At 35.8% G+C, this 25,410-nt stretch overlaps 1 protein-coding gene across 3 annotated transcripts in view; it reads left to right on the top strand.

Annotated features, from left to right (window-relative positions):
* Positions 1-25,410, top strand: part of SppL (signal peptide peptidase-like protein) — a 433,791-nt gene that overhangs the window by 101,990 nt on the left and 306,391 nt on the right. For 2 of the 3 annotated variants that reach the window (XM_069827968.1, XM_069827967.1), the window contains exon 11: positions 17,913-18,363. The exons of the other annotated variant lie outside the window; for it this stretch is intronic. In XM_069827968.1, the coding sequence (XP_069684069.1) occupies positions 17,913-18,107 (195 nt within the window). In that variant the 3' untranslated portion in view covers positions 18,108-18,363. Of the gene's footprint in view, positions 1-17,912; positions 18,364-25,410 lie in introns of those variants that run through there. 3 annotated transcript variants of the gene reach the window in all.

Consider the following 25,410-nt stretch of genomic DNA (forward strand, 5'->3'; position numbering starts at 1 on the left):
ACAGGAGCCTTTCTGCCTTCCACAGTGGCGACCCGGGTTCGACCTTCGTGTGGGTCGTGAAGAAATTTATAGTGGACAAAGTCGCATACAGAGTTTTTCTCGGGATTCTTCCTCTTCTTCCTCCTCATCATCATCGTCATACCATTACGCTCACGTTCACTTTGCAGGGTCCTGAGCCAGGCCTCCAGTAGAAATGAAAAATAGCTGTAAGTTTTAGATATACATTCGTGTTTAATAAATACATTATACCGGATCTTTATCAGGGGTAAAGCGGTCGGAACCGTGGTGCTGATTACACCAGTTTTAGTGTCGAGCTCGACGAAAATATGGCCTCTAATAGCTCCATGACATCTAAAGGGGAAATCTTGACCAAATAACAAATAAAAAGGATGATACTTGGGACAAAATATATTTTTAGTTATTATGGACAAGTTAACTTTGGTGAGGTTAGGTTTCGTACTCATGTCCATGTAGTGTGTACTATGAAGGATTAGAGGCTTGTGATATATGCATTTTGAATAAATTTAATTTATAAATTCTACTGAAGTTTTGTGTAAAATATATATACACATATAACTTTATTATTATTATTATTATTATTATTATTATTATTATTATTATTATTATTGGTCAATGTAGAGTATCCAACGCCCACTGAACGAATATTTCACACTTTTATCACTGCCAATGCGCTATAAACCAATTTTCGGCAATCTAATGTAAAAGAGTGCCTACATATATTTGGAAAGTTTCAGAGAAAATTCACAAATTCAATCTTCTAACACTATTTTTTTTTTTGTTTTTAAATAATTAAGTAATTTGCTGGGAGACATCGTTAGATATAGATCACTCTTACACTAAACTGGAGTAATTTGAGCTTATTAATCAGATATGATTCTACTTACTGTTTTTATACGCTCACCTGTTATGTAATTTTTATTTTATACATATTTAATTGTTATTGCCCATCCAAAGATCGTTAGGAACGATGAATATTACTTAATATCTCCTATCTTTCTTCAAATAGTGTTTATATGCCATGTTAATTTTCATTTGTTTTCATAAGTTAACAATCATGCACATTGGTAGCAACATATTAAGAAATTATTTTCCTACACAATCCACGCTATATTCACGTTGTTTTGAAATGATTAATCGAAGATGGTTTGCTTATTGTTTATTACAAGCACATTTGTATGTAATTTCTATTTCATACGTTTTTTTTTCTATTCATACGTTTTATTACAAGCACATTTGTATGCAATTTCTATTCCATACGTTTTTTTGTCTATGGTGAATATTATTCATGCTTGTTTTCTGTATTTCTTAAAATAATGTTATGTTTTTATTTGTCGTTATTTACGTAAAAATGATGCGCCAAAAAATAAATAATAATAATTTCGTACTCATTCCACATCCTATATATTCACAATTGTTTTTCGGTGATTTATTAAAGAATGTACCGGTATTTAAAAGACTAATAATTTAGAAACATGTTACATAAATCATCCTTGTGCCAAAAAAGAATGCTCCCTGGACCAAATTGTCGTATTTTGCAGTGGTCGTCAATACTCGCTGAAATGGGTAATAATATAATATAATTATGTTGCACGTAGCATTTACAAACATGTTACATAAATCATTCTTGTGCCAAAAAGAGAATGCTCCCTGGACCAAATTATCGTATTTTGCAGTGGTCGTTAGTACTCGCTGAAATGGGTAATAATATAATTAAGCCCCGATGATGAGCCGATGTGTAGCAAATGATGTAAAAAGCGGGGTATCGGGGCTGCAAGCCCCGATGATGATCCGACGTATAACAAATGATGTAAAAAGCGGGGTATCGGGGCTGCAAGCCCCGATGATGATCCGACGTGTAGCAAATGATGTAAAAAGCGGGGTATCGGGGCTGCAAGCCCCGATGATGATCGACGTGTAGCACATGATGTAAAAAGCGGGGTATCGGGGCTGCAAGCCCCGATTATGATCGACGTGTAGCACATGATGTAAAAAGCGGGGTATCGGGGCTGCAAGCCCCGATTATGATCGACGTGTAGCACATGATGTAAAAAGCGGGGTATCGGGGCTGCAAGCCCCGAACATGATCGACTTGTAGCACATGATGTAAAAAGCGGGGTATCGGGGCTGCTATAATTATGTTATGTAGGTTAGATTATGTGTGTAGTATTCTCAAAGGTTAGGTTAGGTTAGGTTAGGGTAGATTAGGTGTGTAGCATTATATGAAAGGTTAGGTTATGTTAGATTAGGTGTATAGTATTATATCAGGTTATGTTAGGTTAGGGTAGGTTAGGGTAGATTAGGTGTGTAGCATCATATGAAAGGTATTATATGAGGTTATGTTATGTATAGTATTATATGAGGTTATGTTTGGTTAGATTATGTATGTAGTATTCTCAAAGGTTAGGTTAGGTTAGGTTAGGTTAGATTAGATTAGATTAGATTAGATTAGATTAGATTAGGTGTGTACTATTCCTTAGTATAATTCAAAGGCATTTTCAGTTATTTACTTTTATTCATGCAAATTTGCTGCAAGTGTAAAATCGCCAGTAATTTTATTTACCAGAGTTGGCAACCCTAAACATACATCATTTTTTGCTTTGGAACCACAGATTTTTTTTTTATTTGCGAATTGTTTACTGAGTAGAATTGTGTAAATTTAATTTATTGAGCGTGATATATTTATTAATTTGTGCTTTGTGAAGTTATTCCATTTCTCTGTTTAATATGATGAGTTAAAAAATGCAAAGAAAATCTGTTATTATAATATTATTATTATCTTGTACATAGCAACATCGATTATTCAATTTATAGGATATTTTATGAGGTTGTCATGACTGAGATATCTATTGTCAATTGCTTTTATTTCTCAGAAGGCCTTGACTGACGGGTATATAAGGACCGGCGCTGTTAAGGGCGGAGGTCGGTGTTTGGGATGGCCCACAAGCAACAAGTTATACTAAATATGTTTAGTGTAAAACTGGCCTATGTCTCTATAGTGGGCGGGACATAAGTAACATTCACCTTATTATTATTATTATTATTGTGAGCAGTGGAATATTGCTAACATGGGTATCTTACTCCAACTCATGCCTACACAGGATCAGTAGGAAATTTAATTATAATTGTTATAAAAGACATAAAAAATGTTGTAGTAAGGCAGGCGTTTGTGTGTATCGACAAATGAAAAAGATTATATTCTTTCAGTTTAATACATTTTAAAATAAACCTAAAACTTAAATGTAATTATGGCGAAATAAAGTGGTTAGCTGTCACTAGCAGACGATACAGCACATCACCCTGCAAGCAAATCAACTGTTAAAACAGCTCTGTCTACCAGAACAGCTGGTCTCCGAAGCAGAACAAGACTCCAACCTCGTAAGTCTATAAGATTGCCGTTTTTATGATTGATAACGCTTGGTTTTCATATTATGACATGTAATCTATTTTATTTAATTCGTGGAACTAACCAGTTAATAATTATTTGAAATGTACGAATAATTATTGAATTTGGTTTACAACATTTAAGGCTATTAAATAGAAAGTTTCTGCCATGTGAAGAAAAGTGAAATTTTTGTCTTCATATGCATAACCGTAATACATAATATTGCTATATTCACTGACATTTGTTTACTAGTGCCTTTGTGAAATATGTCATAATATAATAACCTATATTTTACAATATGAGTGAGTGATTAGATTAAATATGTTAGTATGCTTCTCAATAAATAAAGTGAAGTAGGTTAATAGTACAGTTCTAGAAGGTTAAAAATGACTTACAGGATATGAAACGTGAGGTAAATCGATTGTAATTTAAAATCGTCTAAACTAGCGAATAAATACTTTCCTTCGTACTCAGTTTATACACTTTCATCAACTGTTCTCAGCTGTTTCTTCAGTCTTACGGTCTTACCAAGGTCGCCCGCAGGATCCAAGCCAGTTCTGAAATCTAAATTACTCTGCTCACGCATTCATAGTTTAAAGCACTTGCTTTTGTTGAATTGTTTACCGAGAGTTTAAAAAGACATATCGAATACGTAGAGAAAAAAAACTCGTAAAAATAAGAAATCTCAGTGGTAGCAATTGCCTACCCCCTGTGGGTGCCCTTGAGTCTTACCAACATAACCTAGTGTGACATTACACTGTACACTGAAATTTTTGTTTTGTTACCTTACGTTAGGTTAGCTTTGGTTTAGACTTTTCGCATGTCTTGCATATACGAATCTTGACAGTTTAGGTTAGGTTAGTTTAAGCTTTTGGTATTCCTTGCATGTACAAATCAGTAACAGGTTAGGTTAGCTTAGACTTTTTGATATGTCTTGCATATACTCAAAATTGTCTAAGAATATGCCAATTTTGTTGTCCACCTTCCTTTGGTAACGCTATTGTAAAGATTTATCCAAAGGTTACATTATGTTAGGTTAGCTTAGCTTAGCTTGGAAGAGGTCAAGGCCCTCTATCCCAGCGGTCTACGAGAATATTCGAATGAAAGCGATTGAGTTCGGGGATTTTCAAGCGCTTGGAAAGAGTGGTAATTTTTTTAGTGACGTTGTTAGCACTGGTATGTGACGAGTTAAGCTACTGTATTAGCGGATATAAAAAAACCAAATCACATTACGAAAACTGTGTGTTTATTTGGTTATAATTTAATTTGTTCTGTTTTTTCTATTTTAAGTGCTTATTCCATTAGTACAAGTTATGTGTATTTCACACAACATGGTATTGTATGTTTTATATTAAGTACTACGTTTCCTTTTTTTTTTCATTAAAAACAACAACATATTCACCTCCATTACGACGCACCTTTAATTTCAAACGTAATTTACTACATTTTCGAACAATTTTTCTTCCTCCAAATATATTGCTATAAAATCCTTACATTTTTCAACTTCATTTCCACAAAAAAATTCCTTATAAATCCAACGATTTTCACTTTCAAAATCAGAAGTACCTGTGCGCTAGTTTAGCCTTAAAATCTCCGATAAACTAATACAGCATTAACTGTATAAAGTTCGGTGTTATGATGTTCATTTAGTATTGTATGATATTTCGCAGAAATTATATCTTTTTGATAAGGGTTTAAGTAATTTCGATTCTAGTCTTGAATTAAAGTTTGTTTTTGTGAGAAGCGGAGCCAGCGGGGATAGAGGAGAGTTTGCTTTGATGGACTGATTCTCATCTTCCTTCCTCAGCATTTCTAACTAGCCACTCATTATTTTGATTACTGCTGTATTTAGTTCAGAGCTTGTTTTACCGTTTTATGCGAACGACATTGTTCTTGTTCTAATTTATCAAATAGCAATATTTCTTAATTTTAACTTAATCTTTTTAAATACAATTTTGTTTCGTTTCTCAGTGGTGCTTCAATAGAAAATTAATTGTATATTAGGCAGTACTAATATTTAATATTATAAACATTTTTCATTACTGGTAATGATGCTCTCGTAGCTATTTCAGTGGTGTGGATTGGTCACCTTGGTTAAGTTTCGTACATTCGAATGCCCCCTTCCTCCCAATGAAAAATTCTGGTGGCACCACTGGTCTGTATCCTGTTCAGTATTTAACCTCTGAATTTTTTTCATTTATAAAATTGACATAGAGTTCAAAATTCTTTCTGAAAGAGTCGGCGTGGGTGGCGCAGTTGGTATAGCGCTGCCTTCTGTGCCCGAGATTGCGGGTTCGATCCCGCCTCAGGTCGATGGCAATTAAGTGTGCTTAAATGCGACAGGCTCGTGTCAGTCGATTTACTGGCAAGTAAAGGAATTCCTGCAGGACAAAATTGCGGCACACCGGCGACGCTGATACAGGGACATCATTTTATTTTTACTTCAATTTTTATTGTACCTGAGTTTTTGAATGTACTTCACTCCCACCCCCTCTACTAGTAAACTTCCAATCGTTCTCCACAACAGAACCAACCGTATACAGTCAAAGTCTCCTTAAGGTCATAGTAAACACAAACAGTACTGAGTGAGTATAGTATGTTTCAGAAATATGTTCGCGTTCTCCAGTGACGAAAGAGCTTTCAATATTGAATCATATTTTTGCACAGATACTGTCATCCGTTTGCCTACATCGTATCCTGGTTTCCCCCACCCGCTTCTGCTGGCCCTCTGTAAAGGCTAGTGGCTGGGCTCTCTTAGCTCTTTTCTGAAAGCATTAATTTCTGTTAGGCATTGGACGTCTACGTAATATTATACAACTGTTTAAAATAACTTAAATAAAAAGGCCTCGTTAATTGTCACGTTATTTCCCTCCTTTCTACAACCCTGCGACAAAACTCTTGGACGGACAGTAGATAGCATGTCTGAGTAATTTTATGTTTTCGGATCGGGCAGAAGTGAAATTGAATTTACAGTACGTAAGGTACTCTTTTATAGAGTAGGTACAGAATTATTTGAACATGAGTTACTAGTACGAAGGACGAAACTGGTAATTGAAATTAAGTACAATAGTCTATAGCGCGAAAATATGCAAAAAAAGAACTGGAGCCTTTATCGAAATGAACGGCCACCATTTTCAAAATTGTGCTTAAATATCTATATTATGATAATTTTGCAATTTAACTTCATTCTCTATATTGTACGCTAATGTGCTGTAGCCAGTATAATGTACACTGCATAATGAATACGTCCACATGGATAGTTAATTTCGTGAGTAAAAACACTTATTGTTAATACTTTACTGTATTTTGATTAAAGAAAAACCTAATGAAAATTATCAAATTCAAAATCGCGATATTTCCTACTTTACGTAAATTGATTAACTACTTTTCTTCCCTCCTGTACCTAATAAAGTGATTGTTTGCATTTTACGCCAGTATCATAGAACTCCAGTCGTGAAAGGGGGTAGAAAACGGTGTTTCGGTGTTTCCGTTTAATCCAAGGGTATAGCCAGGTTAATATTAGAAATGTTAGTAAAAATAAAATTATGTCCCTGTATAACCTCTGCAGTTGCGAGCGTCGTTAAATAAAACATGACATTTCTTTCTGAAACATGAGGCAGGAGAATATTAAATCATTGTAGAACAGTTTTCATTCACTCGTGCTTCTTCACCTTGGATGAGTATGGATGTATCATTATATAATAATTTAACTAATAATTTAATTTTCCACTGATCTCTATTTTTTAACCTTTCAATGTACGTGACTTCAGAGCGAATTTTTCAAATACCGGTAACAATTTCTACCATTTAACTTTATATTTCCGGATTACTCTTATGACTTTCAAGGCCGATTTTAGCCATCCTTATCATACACTAGGACTAAGGAGTAGTTTTGAACCTCTATGAAATCTACAATTATTGTGAGTTCGAATCTCACCTATTTTATATGGGTAGGCTAATTGCTGTCTCTATAATGTTCTGTGTTATTTCAAATGAAAGTCCTGTTATGTTAATTCCACCTTCGATAGAATTTTTTAAACCAATGGCGGGTACTTGACTATTCGTTATTCAGGGTTGCCAAACGTCCTGGATTTCTCATGATTGTTCTGGGTTTTAATGGTGTGTCCTGTGTCGAGTTACATTTGTCCCGGAATGTCAAAAAGATTAGAAAAGTACAATTTTTTGCTCATTTGTATAAAAATTATTTTTAAAATTCCTTACTAATGTGTTCAAGACCCTCTCCAGTCCATGTTCAACGCCGTCGTCAATGCCACCTGGCGCCTTCTATCAGGTTGCATTGCAATAAAAACGATAATACTATACACCGTATCCGAAATGAAACCTATTGATAAAGAAATGAACTAACTAGACATCCATAAAAGTTACACAAGGCCAGCTTGCACTAAAATGTAGAGAAATTCAACAAGTTTTTATGTCGTGAAACTTGCGAACCTCTTATTCCTATCGTTGTGTATACACAGATTGTTTTCCAAAATGGCTCCATTCACACTGCAAGAAAAAGTGCGGTACTGTTATTGGTTAGCAGAATTTAAATTTCCAGTTACAGTTCAGCGGAGATTTCGTGAAAAATACGGCCTTGCAGCTCCTGATAAGCACACCATTGTTCAGTAGCACAAACATTTGTTAGAAAATTGAGACTTTCAGCGACATGGTGGCGGCAGCGTTTCACGTGTGTGGCTATGTTAATCGCCACAATTGCAGGATCTGGGGTTCTGAGAATCCTCGTGTTATTTTTGAACATGAACGTAACTCTCCAAAGTTAAATGTTTGGTGTGGATTAACCAGTTCAGAAGTGATCGGACCTTTTTTCTTCATAGAGAACACAGTGAATGGTGCGGTATATCTCGATAAGCTTGAAAATTTTGCGCTACCCCAGATTCCAGAGAGGTTCACCTTCCAGCAAGACGGAGCTCCCTCTCATTATTGGGGACCAGTCGTTGAAACTTTACACAATTATTTCCCGGGATGGATTGGTCGTGGTGGTCCTATTGCATTGCCCCCACGATCTCCTGATCTTTCACCATTGGACTTTTTTCTTTGGAGATTCGTAAAAGACCGTGACTACAACACCAGAGTGGATAACCTTCAAGTGTTACGTCAAAGGATTATCGACACAGTAAGATCTGTAACTCCGCAGATGTTACACACTGCCTGGAGAGAGATTGAATACAGGTTAGATGTGTATCGTGCTACTAGAGTGGGACATGTTGAGATTTACTGATGATGACATAAACTTGTTGAGTTGATTAATATTTTCCTCTAATTTGTTTTTGTGTGCCATAGTTAAGGAATAAATTATTTAGTATCTTTATCGGTAGGTTTCATTTCGGACACGGTGTAGTATGTGTTAGGTATTATACAGTACCTTTATTATTTAGGTACTCTCTTCGGAAGTTGATTTATTATTGATAGGATTTAAGCACTGTATCATGGATTTTTTCTGTATATATCAGGCTGTAATATGACATTATTTTTCCAGACTATATCAATAATTCAAGGAAATTTCATAGTCTAGCAAAAATGAAACAAAATTCAAAGTTTAGACCCTATGTAATTACTTCAGACACATAAAACGAATAAAATTAGTAAGTTGTATTACAAATTGAATTAATTAAAATGTGTAGTCACGTTAATGTACGCAGTATCATCACCTGTCCAGGCTTCCTGACGAGGGAATCTGGCAAAATCTGGCAACCTTGCATTTGGAGCTAGTTGTGTGTGTGTGTGTGTCTGTCTGTCTGTCTGTCTAATGCCTACCCACTTCACTTTACGTGATTCGGGGTCCGCATACTGCGGATAGATGGCAGAAGTTGACCCATTTTCAAATTGCACACCACTTCGGCAGGCCACGTTATGCATGATTTATATCTGTGAAGAGTTATGTCTTGTACTAAGATGACTGTATGTTAAGTGTTCGTGTAAGTGTAGTGTAGGTAATGGTTGAGGATGATGATGGTGAGGAATGGAGAAGGGAAAACCCGGTGCCGGCACGTAGCCTACTCCTATCGAATAGCACCAAGGGGGCCGTCAGGCTTAACGTCCCCATCCGATGGACAGATCACTATCAACAGTGTAGACCAATAAAATTTACCGACAGAATCCTTATTATTCAGTGTGCGCCTTAGAAGGCGCTATACCCGCAATAAGATAACCTGATGATGGAAATTTGTTGCGATATCACAGGGGAGCTTCCGAAGAAAACTTCTGTGTTACCTGAACCACGGGCTTGCCTAAGACAGATATTAAAGCTTCTATAAATAAACTTAAGTTATAACTCAGTGATATACTGGGGATCGAACCCGGGTCCAGCGCTCTAGCCACTAGACCACCGTGACGGCTGAAATATATTTAGATGCTGAAAATCTTGAAAGAAGAATGACTTTATTGGTATTCATCAGTATAAATTAAATTCTATATTATAGGACTTCATGCCTTAAAAAATTGAGGATAATGATTGAACTGGTTAGTGTTAACAATATAAAACAGAAAGTGTAGGCTATTTTTTTATAAATAAATTTATTTCCAACTTGTGAATTTGTAATATTTCATATAAATTACATGTTTAATTTTGTGGAATGGTTTATTTACATACTCATTTATCACATTTGAAAGCCCAGCTTCAATGTGAAAAAATATAATATAATGCTCTAATAATACTAATTTTATTAATATTATAGAATTCTAGTTGCTTACTAATTTCATATAATACATAATTTACCACGATTTACAAATGTTTCAGAACCCATTTCAAATATCAGGTACTGGTACCCATATCTCTTACACTCTCTCATACAATCCAAGTTTTTTATACCGTACCACAGTCTAGTATATACAGTCACGAAGCTCAATACGTAGTAAATATGCATCCATAGATAGTTGCTCACCACTAGGATCGCTAATATCGCCTCATTACAGACAATGCGAAATAGTACCGGCACAGTCTATTGTTTCTAGCACCCTCACAACTCAAAGCTTCGTGACTGTATATAGTAGACTGTGACCGTACTGTATCACTGCATACTTATAAAAAGAAGCTTAGAATGACAGTATTCAGTAACAATGGCGGCTGTCAGAACAAGAGCAGTTTGAGTTTGATTTGATAAGTATTCATAAACTTGTTTTCGTTTATGAAATTCAAATAAAGCAAACTTTCTTTTTTTGCTTGTCATTCCTTCTAAACTTCTCTTCGAAACCCGTTTAAAGTTACTGATAGTTAAAGAACTGATATCTGTATCACAGTATGTGCAGAAAATGAGTTCTTATTAGGTAATATTACACATCTGACCTTGTTCAATTTCATCATCTTGGCATTCACTTGATCTGCATGAAAATTCTATTACTCCTGAGAGAAAGATCCTGACGCAATCATAGGCAGAATGACTTCCTGTTACGTCACATAGACAATTTATTTAAGATACGTGCAGCATTCTTTTATTGAGCATAATAAACATTTATTGTTATCATGTTTACCGCTATTATGTTGAATATACAATATATTTCAAACCAAAACTAATTTATCTTCTGCATAGGAATGAGGATATGGTAGGCTTGAGTGGATTTTACCCCTTACCGTACTATAAATTGGAACAATATCGTAAGACAATGGTTCTCAAATAATTAATTTATCAGTGAACAATTTGAAGAATGTGATCCAAAAATCAGTCCATTTAGCCATTATCGATATTTTATCGATATTTGTACATATACGTTACGATTATGTTTTGAGACCTCTCTCATATTTAAAGCTTGTTTTCTTCCAAAACAACGCTAATCAGTAGACTTCGTTGAATTGCCACACGCAGCATGAAATCAGTTTGCCGTTGTACGGTAGTATAGAGAATGTGAGCGACCGCCCGGTCTCGTAGTATAAGCAGTTCATGTTAAGAGTTATGACCGGTCCAAATAGATAGAGCAGCTACAGCTAATGTCTACCTATGTAAGCACTTGTTTTTGCATTACTGTGGTTGGAATAGTCAAAGCTTATTATTTGTTCAGTGCAGACAAGAATTCAATCAAACATACTACAATGAGAGTGGTGCTGTTCCAAACAATTGCCCCTGGAATACCCTTACCCCCGCAGCCAGTCTTGACCGGTTGGAAAACGTGGTTGGATGCTGTTAATTATTATGCAGAATATTACGGCAAAATAATGGAGGTAATTGTTGCATTGGATAGCACAGACAGTTCCGCTGTTGCAGCTGTAAAATCATTGCCTTCTGAAAAGCTATTGGAAGATATTCTGTTCATTGATTCTAATTTTAAAATCGTGTCCAAAAGCATCACCCTGTTAGAATCGTCTAAACTACAACTCTCAGACGCCCTTAATATAGTGGATAATGTATCACAAACCGTTATCCAAAATAATAATTCGCTAATTTCAGAAAAAGTGAAATGTAAGTTGAGAAACATTACTGCTAAAAATTCTGCCTATTCATAACTTCGTATTATAAATGATGTAGGCTACTGTCAGATCACGATAAGACGTCTGAAGTTGGTGTACTAAAAAGTAGTGACTTCCCGTTCTTCAAATATGCACTTATTACATTTTCTCAATATAAAAACTGTTTAAGTGACCATCGGAGAAGGTTCACTTTGCAGTCGCTCAAAATGTACGTAACTCTTCATTGCAATGCACATATTCAAGGATGATGTGAGTATCTTACATTAAATTTTAAGAGTTAATATATCTCACTATGAAATTGTGTATTTACATGTTTAGACATTTCCTACTCCAATGATCATTCATTATATTTCTTGAATGCAGGATACAGGTTGTATTGTAACCACAGTATACTGCTCAGTGTCTACATCAGAGGCATACTCTATCCGTTGCACGCACTCTTCTCATACAGTCTATACCGTGTGCGTAGTAAACCTTACGATTCTCGTGGCAATTCCACGAAGTCTACTAATCAGTGTCTAAAAGAGTACGTTATTGTGCATGTCACTTGAAAATTCGCTCAGTTCGTAGACCAGTGAATAAAAAAAAAACTAGCTCAGTCCTTTCATAAAAATGGACTTAACGCGTTTTGAGGTCACAATCTTCAATTATGTATACATGTACTTGCATATTTTGGTCTTATACACATATGCATACATACATACATACATACATACATACATAACTGTCGTCATGTATTAAATCTGAATTTAAAGTTCCTTTGTAAGTCGATTTAACATACATTTTTAGTAATTTATAACTTTACTATACGTCCCATTTTCCGGAATGTTGGTGGTTTTGTACTAGACGTCACTGTCTAAGTAGAGTAGTCGAAAAACTTTTGTCCCCCTCTATTGAATATGGTTCTTCCTGACTGGCCTAAAGAATTAAATATAGCATACATTCAATCAATAACTACAAAAAGGACTATTGATTATATTATCAATAAGTAACTACAGTTTTAATGCTTTAATTATTAATGCGAGCAGTGGCGTACGCAGAATTTTGTGAAGGAAGAGGTCATTATTAAAATTGTTTACAATATACATTTTCATTCATAGTGTTCTGCCCAAGGGTAGATCTTTCACTGCAAACCCAGCATTATAGATATTTTAAATTGTGCGTATTATTATTATTATTATTATTATTATTATATATTTATTAATATTATACTATGTTCTAATAGAACATATTCATGAATATCCTTATAAAGTCTCTGAAACGTAATATTTCATAGCCATCCAATTTTTAACAAATTTTAATTTGTTTAATTTTTTATAATAAAATACGTTTGTGTCATTATTACACTGATACAAATTTACTAAAAGAACAGGAGTGATAAAAAGGGTTGCGAAAATCTAATTGGATTATATTTGAAGAGTCCACTGCAAGAATGATGGATGTCATTTGGAATACATTTTGCAGGAGAAGCAATTGAAAGTTTGAAATGCTTAGCGCTCAAAGCTTAACTGTGATTTTCCGATCATTACTGGACAATGACTATCAGTGTTAATGCCATGTAACTCTCTATGTACATTCTACATGTCTTAAGCTATGCATTGACAGTCTTGGTTCATTTTCGACAAGAAAGTGACATCCATCATTATTGCAGTGGACTCTTCATTTCTGAATTAAAATGAACTTGTTTAATTATTATTTCGTCATTGTAATTCTGTGAGATAAATAAGCAGAAAAGCCATCGTCTTAGCTCAATCGGTAGCGCATTTGTCTGCTAATGTGGAACTGCGGACGGGCGTGGGTTCGATTCTGCTTGGGCTGATTATCCGGTTCATTTTTTTTTTCGAGGTTTTGCCCAACTGTAAGCCAAATTCCAAGTAATGCCATGGCAAATCCTCGGACTTGTCTCGCCAAATACTATCTCGATATCACCAATCTCATTGACGATAAATAACTCAGTAATTTTTACAGCGTCCTTAAATAAGATTAAAAAATAAATACTGTATATGTGACAGATGAATAAGAGCGAATACACCATAAGTTTCGATCGTTCTGATGTTTTGTCTCTCTTACATGATTAATATTTATAGCAACCCTCGTATTGCCAATTTGCCAATTGAGATTATGTTTTATGATACAGTAGACCACACAGTTTTATCCTAGAATGATCTTCACCACTATACCATAACTACGGCATTTTATAGTGTAATATAATACTAGAAATTAAATAGCGTATGATTGGGAAATTCGAATAATTTTAATGGGGCGAAATGAGTATGAATTTTTACTAAAGCTCCCTCAGGCAAAGAAGCAACTTGCGACAGCTCTTCACCGTGTATTTTTTAACACTCATCTCAGCCAATGGGAAGTGGATGCATCATTCGCCTTTTTGGCGCTACACAGAAAGTGGTCACGACGTTGTCACGGATGGGTATCGATTACGCGCGAAAAGTTGAAAATCTCATCAACTGCGCGCGGACAGTTAGATTGTAAACACATCAACTGCGAGCGTCAGTGCACCCTAGAAATTTTATATACAATTTTATACAAAATAGAATGTTAATATAATGATAATAATAATAATAATAATAATAATAATAATAATAATAATAATAAAGTAATATAATGGGTGGTAACACTGCTCGCGTGTCCAAACCTGTGGAATAACGATCAGCGCGTCTGACCGCGAAACCAGGTGGCCCGGGTTCGAATCCCGGTCGGGGCAAGTTACCTGGTTGAGGTTTTTTCCGGGGTTTTCCCTCAACCCAACACGAGCAAATGCTGGGTAACTTTCGGTGCTGGACCCCGGACTCATTTCACCGGCATTATCACCTTCATATCAGACGCTAAATAACGTAGATGTTGATACAGCGTCGTAAAATAACCCAATAAAAAACTGCTCGCGTTTGTCAATATTGTACATTCTGCTTTACAACGAATGACGATTTTAACTATATACCCTTAGTATTTTGTTTACTTCCCAACAAATGAGCAGAAACATAATAATATAACATGTTAAAAAATTTCGAATCTTATAAATTTTGGTAAATAGTTTGGTTCTTGAAAAGGTCAGTTTTGTGGTCCATGTTGCCTCAATAAATTATTATTTAATTATTTAACTAGCTAGCTAGCTTGCTAGCTAGTGAGTACAAATTAAAATTATAAAACAAAAAAGTTTCTAGCCACTACCGTAAGAGCCAGGCTCGTGTACGGCGTGATCTTAGCCAATAATATAACATAAAATTTACAAGGACAGTTTACTAAATACAGTAAGGAACTTAATTCAAACGAATATATAACAAACAAGAGCAAAAAAGAAGACAGAGAAAAAGAGAGAAAAAACACTAATATAAATTGACAATCGGACAATAACAACATGAATATAGTCAACAGAAATAAAAAGTAAAAAAAAAAAAAAAAACACATTATTTTGTTAATTATTATATATCATGAATAATTTTATAAATTAATTTTTTTAAAGCTTCAATTTTAAAATATTTCAAATTTGGAAAATGGTTTGTAATTTTATTATAAAGTCTTGGGCCGAAACTAGCACCTTGTTTAAGAGCTGCACTTGTATGATATTTAGGCTCAACTAATGGGAAAGTAGACTTTTGTCTTCGAGTACGATATTCATGTCGATTAGATTTATGTTTGATTTCTGTGGTAGTAAGTTAGTAAACTATATTTATAAATTTTATTTAGGCCTATTTTTTAAGATTAACTGTAAGGATACATTTTTAACGATCGGGCAGTTTTTGCGACTCCTTTTCACAGGTTGGACATAAAACGTAAAAAAAAAAACTTATTTCACCTAGGCCTATTCCAAAAACACAAAATTGTCTTTTTAAAAACCTAAATATCCGGTCCCTAATGATCAAAGCTCGGATCTTGGGGACTTGTGTGTCGTGTGCTTGAGTAAGGTTACAGGCATAACGTACACAAAGCTCACGCTGCAAGTGCTCAGGGACAGTCGTTTGTACTAAGAAAGTGGTCACATCGAATGGCAAGAAGACGAACGAATAAACTGTGTCACGTCGAAGCCAATGACATTAAGAGAATTACAGGTAAACGGTCTGTTTGAGGAATTAGAAAATACGTGTTATTCGAATGGGTGTTATGGAAGTTTGAAAATGCATTTCTTAAATTTTAGGTACAGAATTTCGTGGAGGAATTCTGAGGAGATACATTATTTTCTTCTAATGCAGAGTTTATATCTTGTAAGTTGTACCACACATGAACTAGAGTTGGAAACGGGCATTCATTGAAATACATTGCAGTCCTTTAAATTGATGGAGAATTTGTCCATAGCCATGGATCAAGTCGTAGAAGGACCTTCCCTAGTAGTGATACACTAATTGAAAACTATTTGCGAGAAAAATTTAGGATATACTTATCTTTCTCAGATACGAGATCTGCTGAAAATCGAACAGGAAACAGTGACAGTGAAATATTCAGTATTTTATTTAGGCCCAAGACTTTATAATAAAATTTCAAACCATTTTCCAAATTTGAAATTTTTTAAAATTGAAACCTTTAAAAAAGAATTTTGTAAAATTATCCATGATATATAATAGTAACAAATGTACTTTTTTTACCTTTTATTTCTATCGACTATATTCATGTTTTTATTGAATATCACTGGCTTCTGTCGGATTGTCAATTTATATTAAATGTGTATTTTTCTCTCGTTTTCCCTTTCTTCTTTATTCTTGCTCTTGTGTTGTATTTATTGGTTTGAATTAAGTTAATTACTGTATTTAGTAAACTGTCCTTGTAAATTTTATGTTATATTATTCACTAAGACCACACCGTACACGAGCCTGACTCTTACGGTAGTGGCTAGAAACATTTTTATTTTATAAATGCAATTTGTACTCACTAGGTAGCTAGTTAAAATAAATAAAATAAAAAATTAAAGTTTGCTCCCGTCACTTCATGTGACGTGGAAATAAGTTTCCTTCGTTTCAAATCATGTTTAACTAACAGACGAAGAATTTATGGGTTCGAAAATCTTCGAATGCATGTAGTCATATACACTGTAATGAAATGTACAGAGCAGAACTGTAAATTTGATGTATTTTGCATGTTTATTTATATATATGCTATAAAATTAGATGTTTCAACCTATCATAATATTATCATTATGTTGTTCCAGCCAGGAACCACTTTTATAGCAGACCTGACAGTACCTCCGTGCTGGAAGCGGGAGTTTGTTGACATTGAAGTCCGGTCGCTTAGCCACGTTCAAAGACACAAGTCCCCAACTTCCGAGCTTTGCTAATGATGCACAAAGATTCTCTTATTACTCAACGAGGAAGTGACGTAGTAAACAATAAAGGGAAGAGTTGAGACGGTGTCGGGTGGAGTTCCCGGGTAGCTCAGTTGGTAGAGCGCTTGTACGTTCAACCAGACGTCCCGGGATTGATACCCGGCCCCGGAACAATTTTTCCCTTGAAATTGTTCAAATCTGCTTTACTTACATACTTACAAATGGCTTTTAAGGAACCCGAAGGTTCATTGCCGCCCTCACATAAGCCCGCCATCGGTCTCTATCCTGTGCAAGATTAATCCAGTCTCTATCATCATATCCCACCTCCCTCAAATCCATTTTAATATTATCCTCCCATCTACGTCTCGGCCTCCCCAAAGGTCTTTTTCCCTCCGGTCTCCCAACTAACTCTCTATATGCATCAAATCTGCTTTACAGGGAGCTTTACCTGAAAGACTAGATTTGCATAATATTTTCACATAATGACATCATCAAATGCTAGAACTGTTAACAAACTTACTATAGTGGTAAACACTTTACTCTGCCTATGTTTACATCAGGATCTTTCAACTTATGAATATGACATAATTTTAGAGTGTATGGATTTACAGAACTGAAACTGATAGGAAGTCTGCTCAAAACATATCAACAGATCTATTGTAGCAAACGTTAGGTAGTTTCTAAACAAAGCTGCCGTTTCATTTGAAACTCAAATGTAAAATTAGATTGTGACTTAAAGTTGTGGTCATGTCCATATGTTGGAACTCTCAAACTGGACTACAGCCTGCAGTATCCAATTGTTTCTTCATGTCTTCTAGCTGTTGGAGGTCCGTCACAGTGGACTCGCATTTATACACCACAAGATTGTGATAGAAGTGTACGGCGAAGGCCACGAAAACTATCAACACAGGAATCACAATGATGGTTGCCGCCCAGGCCGCCGTGAAGGAATAGTCCCAGAACTTAACCCAACACAAGATGGCGATCTCCACCAAGAAGAGGAACAGTCCTAATACTGTCGAGAAGGCCCACGCTAGTTCTATGAAACCGCGCATTCTCTCGTGGGGCGATTCGCTGACCAGCTCGTGCACTTGCAGTTTGCTGATGGCGTCGATATTCGGTAGTAGATACGTGCTGATCATCAGTGCGAATATGTGCACAGCCACCAGCACTGTCGTACACACCGAGAACATGACGAACAACCATTCAGGGACATTTGTTGGTTCGTTTATTTGAAGCTCCACCATCGCCACCTGGAACAAGAGACGTGCGGAAATAATGGTAAGTTCAAGATTACTTTTATTATTGGTACTAGCCGTACCCGTGCGCTCCGCTGCACCTGTTAGAAATAAATATAAAGTAATTACATAATTAAAATAGGACGTTTGATCCAGGGAACATTCGTGTTTGATAGAAGGATAAATCGTTTAATATGTTACTTAATTTAAATTGTATTTAAATAATTAAAATGCGACCATTTTGGTCCAGAAAGCACTCATTTGGTGCAATGACAATTCCTTTAACATGTTTCGTAATTGTTATTACATGCAACCATAGTTTAATGAACATTGACATCATTTAGATTTAATGTGTATACTTTAGTTTACTTGCTATATGTTTCCATTGAATTATGGTGATAACTTAATTTTAACCCTTGTTGTTTTCTACGTATTCAGTAAATGGCGCTTGGCCCACTATGGTTCTGAACCCTTCAAATAAATTATATTATATTACATTATATTATATTATATTATATTATATTATATTACATTATTATATCAGAAGCTTCTGTAATAACATTATAGTATTATGTCCATCTAGAGAAACTACACTTTCCAATGGTGAAATAATAATTAATTATACAAATCGGTTAATTTAACTTCCCATATTACTTCATACAAACACAGAAACATTCTCTGTAGGCTATCTTTCATAGCTTTCGATTGTTGATGTCCAAGGCCCCTTATAGACCAAGTCATTTGTTTTTTATTTCGTTACACTGCCTTAGATGGCAGTTATTTTTATTTTAAAACTCATTTATCTCATTAAATATCAGTCCTATCAAACTTTTTCAAAGAATAAAACTTATCGCAAATGATTTTTAAAGAAACTTTTGTTATGTAACATTTTTCACAAAAATCAATAATAAGCGATATATTTCGATTTATTTAATTCAGGTCCCCTTATAACCCCCCTTTTAAATAATGTACTTTGAATGCCATATAGCCTAAAATCTAAGTTACAACGAACTTAATTTATATTCCAGTTTTCATCGAAATCCATTCAGCCATTATCGTGTGAAAAGGTAACAAACATACAGACAGACAGACATATAAACGAAAATTTCAAAAAAGCGATTTTCGGTTTCAGGGTGGTTAATTATATATGTTAGGACCAATTATTTTTGGAAAATCGAAAATTACTAGAAAAATTTCGGCTACAGATTTATTATTAGTATAGATGTTTATGAACAAAAACTTAGGGTTACACATCCGTCCGGCGAAAGGAGGACATGTCCTCTTTTTTAATCATTTTATCCTGTCCGGCAGGCATTAAAAAAATTGAAATATCCGGCATTTCGCATTTCAACTAGAATTAATATGAATATTGAATAATGTGCAATATTATACATATTCCCAAGAAACTAGTTCGATTAATTAAAATGTGTCTCAGTGAAAAGTACAGCAGAATCCGTATAGGTCAGTTTCTGTCAGATGCGTTTCCAGTTCGCTGTGGGCTAAAGCAAGGAGTTGCACTGTCACCTCTACTTTTTAACTTTGCTCTAGTCTAGAGTATGCCATTAGGGACGTCCAGGATAACAGAGAGGGTTTGGAATTGAACGGGTTACATCAGCAGCTTGTCTATGCGGATGACGTGAATATGTTAGGAGAAAATCCACAAACGATTAGGGAAATCACGGAAATTTTACTTGAAGCAAGTAAAGCGATAGGTTTGGAAGTAAATCCCGAAAATACAAAGTATATGATTATGTCTCGTGACCAGAATATTGTACGAAATGGAAATGTAAAAATTGGAAATTTATCTTTTGAAGAGGTGGAAAAATTCAAGTACCTGGGAGCAACAGTAACAAATATAAATGATACTCTGGAGGAAATTAAACACAGAATAAATATGGGAAATGCCTGTTATTATTCGGTTGAGAAGCTTTTATTATCCAGTCTGCTGTCAAAAAAATCTGAAAGTTAGAATTTATAAAACAGTTATATTACCGGTTGTTCTTTATGGTTGTGAAACTTGGACTCTCACTTTGAGAGATGAACAGAGGTTAAGGGTGTTTGAGAATAAGGAGCTTAGGAAAATATTTGGGGCTAAGAGGGATGAAGTTACAGGAGAATGGAGAAAGTTACACAACGCAGAACTGCACGCATTGTATTCTTCACCTGACATAATTACGAACATTAAATCCAGACGTTTGAGATGGGCAGTGCATGTAGCACCTATGAGCGAATCCATAAGTGCATATAGAGTGTTAGTTGGGAGGCCGGAGGGTAAAAGACCTTTAGGGAGGCCGAGACGTAGATGGGAGGACAATATTAAAACGAATTTGAGGGAGGTGGGATATGATGGTAGAGGCTGGATTAATATTGCTCAGGATAGGGACCAATGGCGGGCTTATGTGAGGGCGGCAATGAACCTCCGGATTCCTTAAAAGCTAGTAAGTAAGTAAGTAAGTATTATAGGACATAGCATATCTAAACAAATAGTAAAAACCTATGAAAGAATTAACTGCTTTCAATGGTTGAAGCTGGAGCACAAAAAAAAATAAAATATGATTACCTATTGACATGCATTGAATTCTTACGCTCTACAAACATCACTATTCATGATTCTAAGCTATTTTATTAATTTTATTCAACAATGCACAAAGGTATGCCAATCAAGTTAATTTGGACAAAGATTTAGGTTTAGATAAACAATGGTACAAATTCTTCAATTCCAAATATTCTGCGAGCACTGAAACTTTCTCAGAACTCTTAAAAATATGTCAATTCTATTTATTTATCCCAAGTCACAATGGAAGTGCTGAGAGATATTTTCCCTGATATCTGCCCAATGGTCAAAAGAACGAAATCGCATGCTAACGGAGACAGTCAGAGGTATCATCATGGTGAAATATAATTTCAAGGACATGTGCTGTGAACAGTTCCATAGTTATTTGTTACAAGATAGAAGTTTGTCTGTTCAGGCTCTTGTGCACAAAGTGGGCTCCACCGATAAGTAGGGTACAGATATAATACTGATCCAGCAACTAGTGAGAAAACTGAGTAAGGTGAGCCATTACTTTAATCTTTAATTTTGTTCATACCAATTTTTCAAAAAGTCCTCCTTTTTTCAGCAGTGTCCTCTTATTTTAGATTCCATGTCTTCCTATAGAATTTCTTCTCATGGAAACCCTACAAAAACTTACATATTTTGAATATCGATTTTAACAGTGTTTTGTGCTGTAAGGTTTAGGTCACTTTTTTCTGTATTATCCAGGAATCATTATGACTAAAGTCGAGTGTTTGGTCAAATTTAACAAAAGTTACTGGAAAGGGGGGGAACGATGCGTCTGTGTGCTCAAGTATCTCTTGTGTATCATATAGGCCTACAGGGTGATTCACGAGGATTTACCGACACTTACGGAGCTTATTTCCGAAAACATTCTGAGCAAGAAAATGTCATAAACATTTGTCCTAATCGCAATATTTTCAAAGTTACATTGATTTGAAGTTGTTAGTAAAGTACCTTTTTTCTTTAGTTTTTACGGGTTAAATAATATTACAAATAGAGAATGAATTATTCAGAAATATCATTTCTTTAATTGGCTAGTGTTCTGAAGCTAAAAACGTGTTGTTAATTGCTTTGTACAGATTTTATTTTTTAATTTTTAACTAAATATGACATCATTCTTACGCACTTATCACAACAATTGTTAGAAATCATAATTATGCATCCTAATGTACAGTCTTAAATAATTTACAACATTGGGTGGGCTAAACACTTGAGTTTATAAGTTAAATTAAATATATCTCATATATCTGATAATTGTTAAGTGAGCTCGATATAAGTTAGCACCACCGGACTCTACCGAAAAATTATTGACATATTATCTATTTACCACGCACTGAGACCATAGAATTAGACTTGTGACGTAGGAGGGCCTTCGCACCTAGTATTTCACACTGGCTACTGTGCTCCAACCACGAGAAAGTCTCCGCCGGATGAGACGAAGGGGGGTAATGCTGTGAATGAATGTTGATGTCATAAGATGTCATAAGGTCACACACGTGGGTACTCTTATCTCTATTGGCTAGCTCTCACAGCACAAACCATAACATTGATACAGACATATTGATACTACCCTAGTTACAAAATTAGATCACAGTTAATCTCCTGTCTTTTAATCTCTTCATACAGGAAATAACATATGCAGGAGAGCGCATGGTTTTTAAACTGACGTTATAACTGTAATATTATTTATCTACTTCGTTCCAATAGATGAGGCAATAGTAAGCACATTCCTTTCACGGTTGATCTCCTGGTTGGAGAACAGTATTAATTTCTTTGTCGGGTGTGGAGTACGCACTAGGTAAGACGTGTCGTCGACCCCTCCTTTCAGAGACTAGACATTCGTGCGTTCTTATTATAATATCCGTAAGCGTATTTGATTTTGGGTCGATTTTATTTTTTATTTTAGTAGGTTATTAGGTTATTTAGCGTCTGCATGAGATGAAGGTGATAATGCCGGTGAAATGAGTCCGGGGTCCAGCACCGAAAGTTACCCAGCATTTGCTCATATTGGGTTGAGGGGAAACCCCGGAAAAACCTCAACCAGGTAACTTGCCCCGACCGGGAATCGAACCTGGGCCACCTGGTTTCGCGGCCAGACGCGCTGACCGTTACTCCACAGGTGTGGTTTTGGGTCGAGTAGATGAACAACTGGGTTTTTTTCTTTAGTCATAAATAAGGATAGATTATGTTATCATCATGCGTATTGGAAGTACAAATAGGTTTCATCATTAGTGAGTGTCAACGACAGAAACTATTATCTCCCGCGACGTCGTCACAAGTTTGATAGGATGAATACCAACGCCCATTTCTCTCTCTCTCTCTCTCTCTCTCTGTCTGCCCTTTGATTCCTGTCAGTTGGTTGTGTAGGACCTCCAGTGTTTTCAGTGTAAGGTTAATTTTCATTCATTGTTTCTGATAAATTTTCTACCCACTTCTCTTCCTTCTTCCTTGTTAAAAAGTATATCAACCTTTAATTAGTTGCTTATCTCTTATGTCATCTCTCTTCACAACAGCACTAATAGGCAGCTTACAAACAAGGGTCCCTCCTCCGTAAAAGAGAGAGAGAAAAAAGAGAAAAGATAGTTCCACAGTCTAGTATATGCAGTCACGAAGCTTGAGTTGTGAGGGTGCTAGGAACAATAGACTGTGCCGGTACTATTTCGCATTGTCTGTAATGAGGTGGTATTAGCGATCCTAGTGGTTAGCAACTATCTATATTACAGAATATTACTGAATAGACCGATTTATTTCTTTACTCCACTCCACTCTTTCTTCTTCTTCTTCTTCTTCTTCTTCCTCTTCCTCTTCCTCTTCCTCCTCCTCCTCCTCCTCTGAAATATGAATGTTAGTGCTATAGTAGGCCTATACAAAAAGTTACTGAGAGAGTCGTTTGTACATATTTTCTTCCTTTCTTCTTCCAAAGCATGAATGTTTGCACAGAAACATAATTCCACTGACTGGGCTATATATAGTCCTCTTGGACTAAAGCTCTTCTCGCCTCGCCTCTCCTCTCATCTCGTCTTCTCAAGGAAGTATGAACGTAGTGCATTATTTGTTAAAGATACAGATCGGCATTGGGTGGACCGTTATATTTTCTGTATCTTTTCCCATCCTCATCCTCATCTGAAGGAAGCATGAATTTTTGTGTTCGTACAGAACGCCATAGGGTGTGTAGGCTATTCTTAGGACAATATATTGTTCCCGGTTATGCAACCTGCTTCTTGAACTAGCATAACCTTGAAGCACTCACGTCAAGACAGGCAGAGGACGTCGTCCATACGAGTTCGTCCCTTGCCAGACAGTCCTCACAATTACTATGACTTAAAAGGCGAGTAATTTCCTGTGTCCCTTTTATGGCCTGTCCATCATGTAGAAAAGTCACTTAGCGAATATGATTGTTCAATGACCCACGGCTTCTGAAAGGCTTGATGAGTCCTACCGCTTTGTATAAACCAGAAAATGTGAAAGAAATCATAGAGGCAGAACACAGTTTGGATATTAAAACTGTCCAACTTTTTTGTGTAGAATATTTACAAGAAGTTCACTTGTTCATAGTGCTGATAAAATACTGAGAACACAAACTCCAAATTCTCTGTTTCTTAGGACGCCACTAAGAACTGCTTTAGAATTACAAGAAGGATGCGAAGTGCAGAAAACTCTTATGCCCGATTGCTGTAGATTCATAACACTCAACACATTACTTAACATTACTGTAAACTTAGCGTCACTGTTATTTCCGACGTGACTCCTTCTCTTTGCTTATGCCTTCTCTTTGCTTATGCCTTAGGAAGTAAAGGCTCTATAAAGTCTAGGTAGGTAGTATTGTTCGCCATTTTTGTTCCTTCGTTGCCGAGCTACCAAACGAGAAATCTATTTGCCGCACCGTTAAATATTATCATGTCGTAGCTCCCATGATAATAAATCAAACGGACTGTAATTGAGAGGCAAATAATGTCCTCGTGTGCTTTCTGCGAACGCCAATGAAAGAACCAAAATAGCGGGCGATTATATTAAGTGTTTATCGAGCCTTAGGAAGTGCATAACGTCATCAGCAGCGAATGGCAAGACGCATACGTTTAAATGTAGCCCACCTGCAACTTGATTGGCTGCCGGAAATAAGAGCGACGGGACTACATTTGACTTCCGTGGCTGACGTAGCATTGCGTGTCGCCATTACTTGTTATCCAACCCTCGTATGATATATCATATAGCTTCCTTGATTTTGCTGGTAATAATTTCAACTTACTCTCTGCAACTTCTTTTATTTCTTGCGGTTCACTTCCAGAATATTATTAATTTTCGGAGGCGCGTTTGAAAGTCCAGCCATAGGCCTAATGTATAATACATTTTCCGCCAGATGTCAGACTCAGTCATTTCAAGTAAAAGACGTAAATTCTTTTCATTTCGGGCAGAAGAAAATATCAGATGATAGACAAGATTAAGCTAGCCAATATGGATCGTATGCGGAGACTAAGAGGAAGGTGGAAAATAGGAAAGATTGGAAAATTCTAGGTTTGCAAG

The sequence above is a fragment of the Periplaneta americana genome, chromosome 6, assembly GCF_040183065.1.
Source record: "Periplaneta americana isolate PAMFEO1 chromosome 6, P.americana_PAMFEO1_priV1, whole genome shotgun sequence".
Lineage (NCBI taxonomy): Eukaryota > Metazoa > Arthropoda > Insecta > Blattodea > Blattidae > Periplaneta > Periplaneta americana.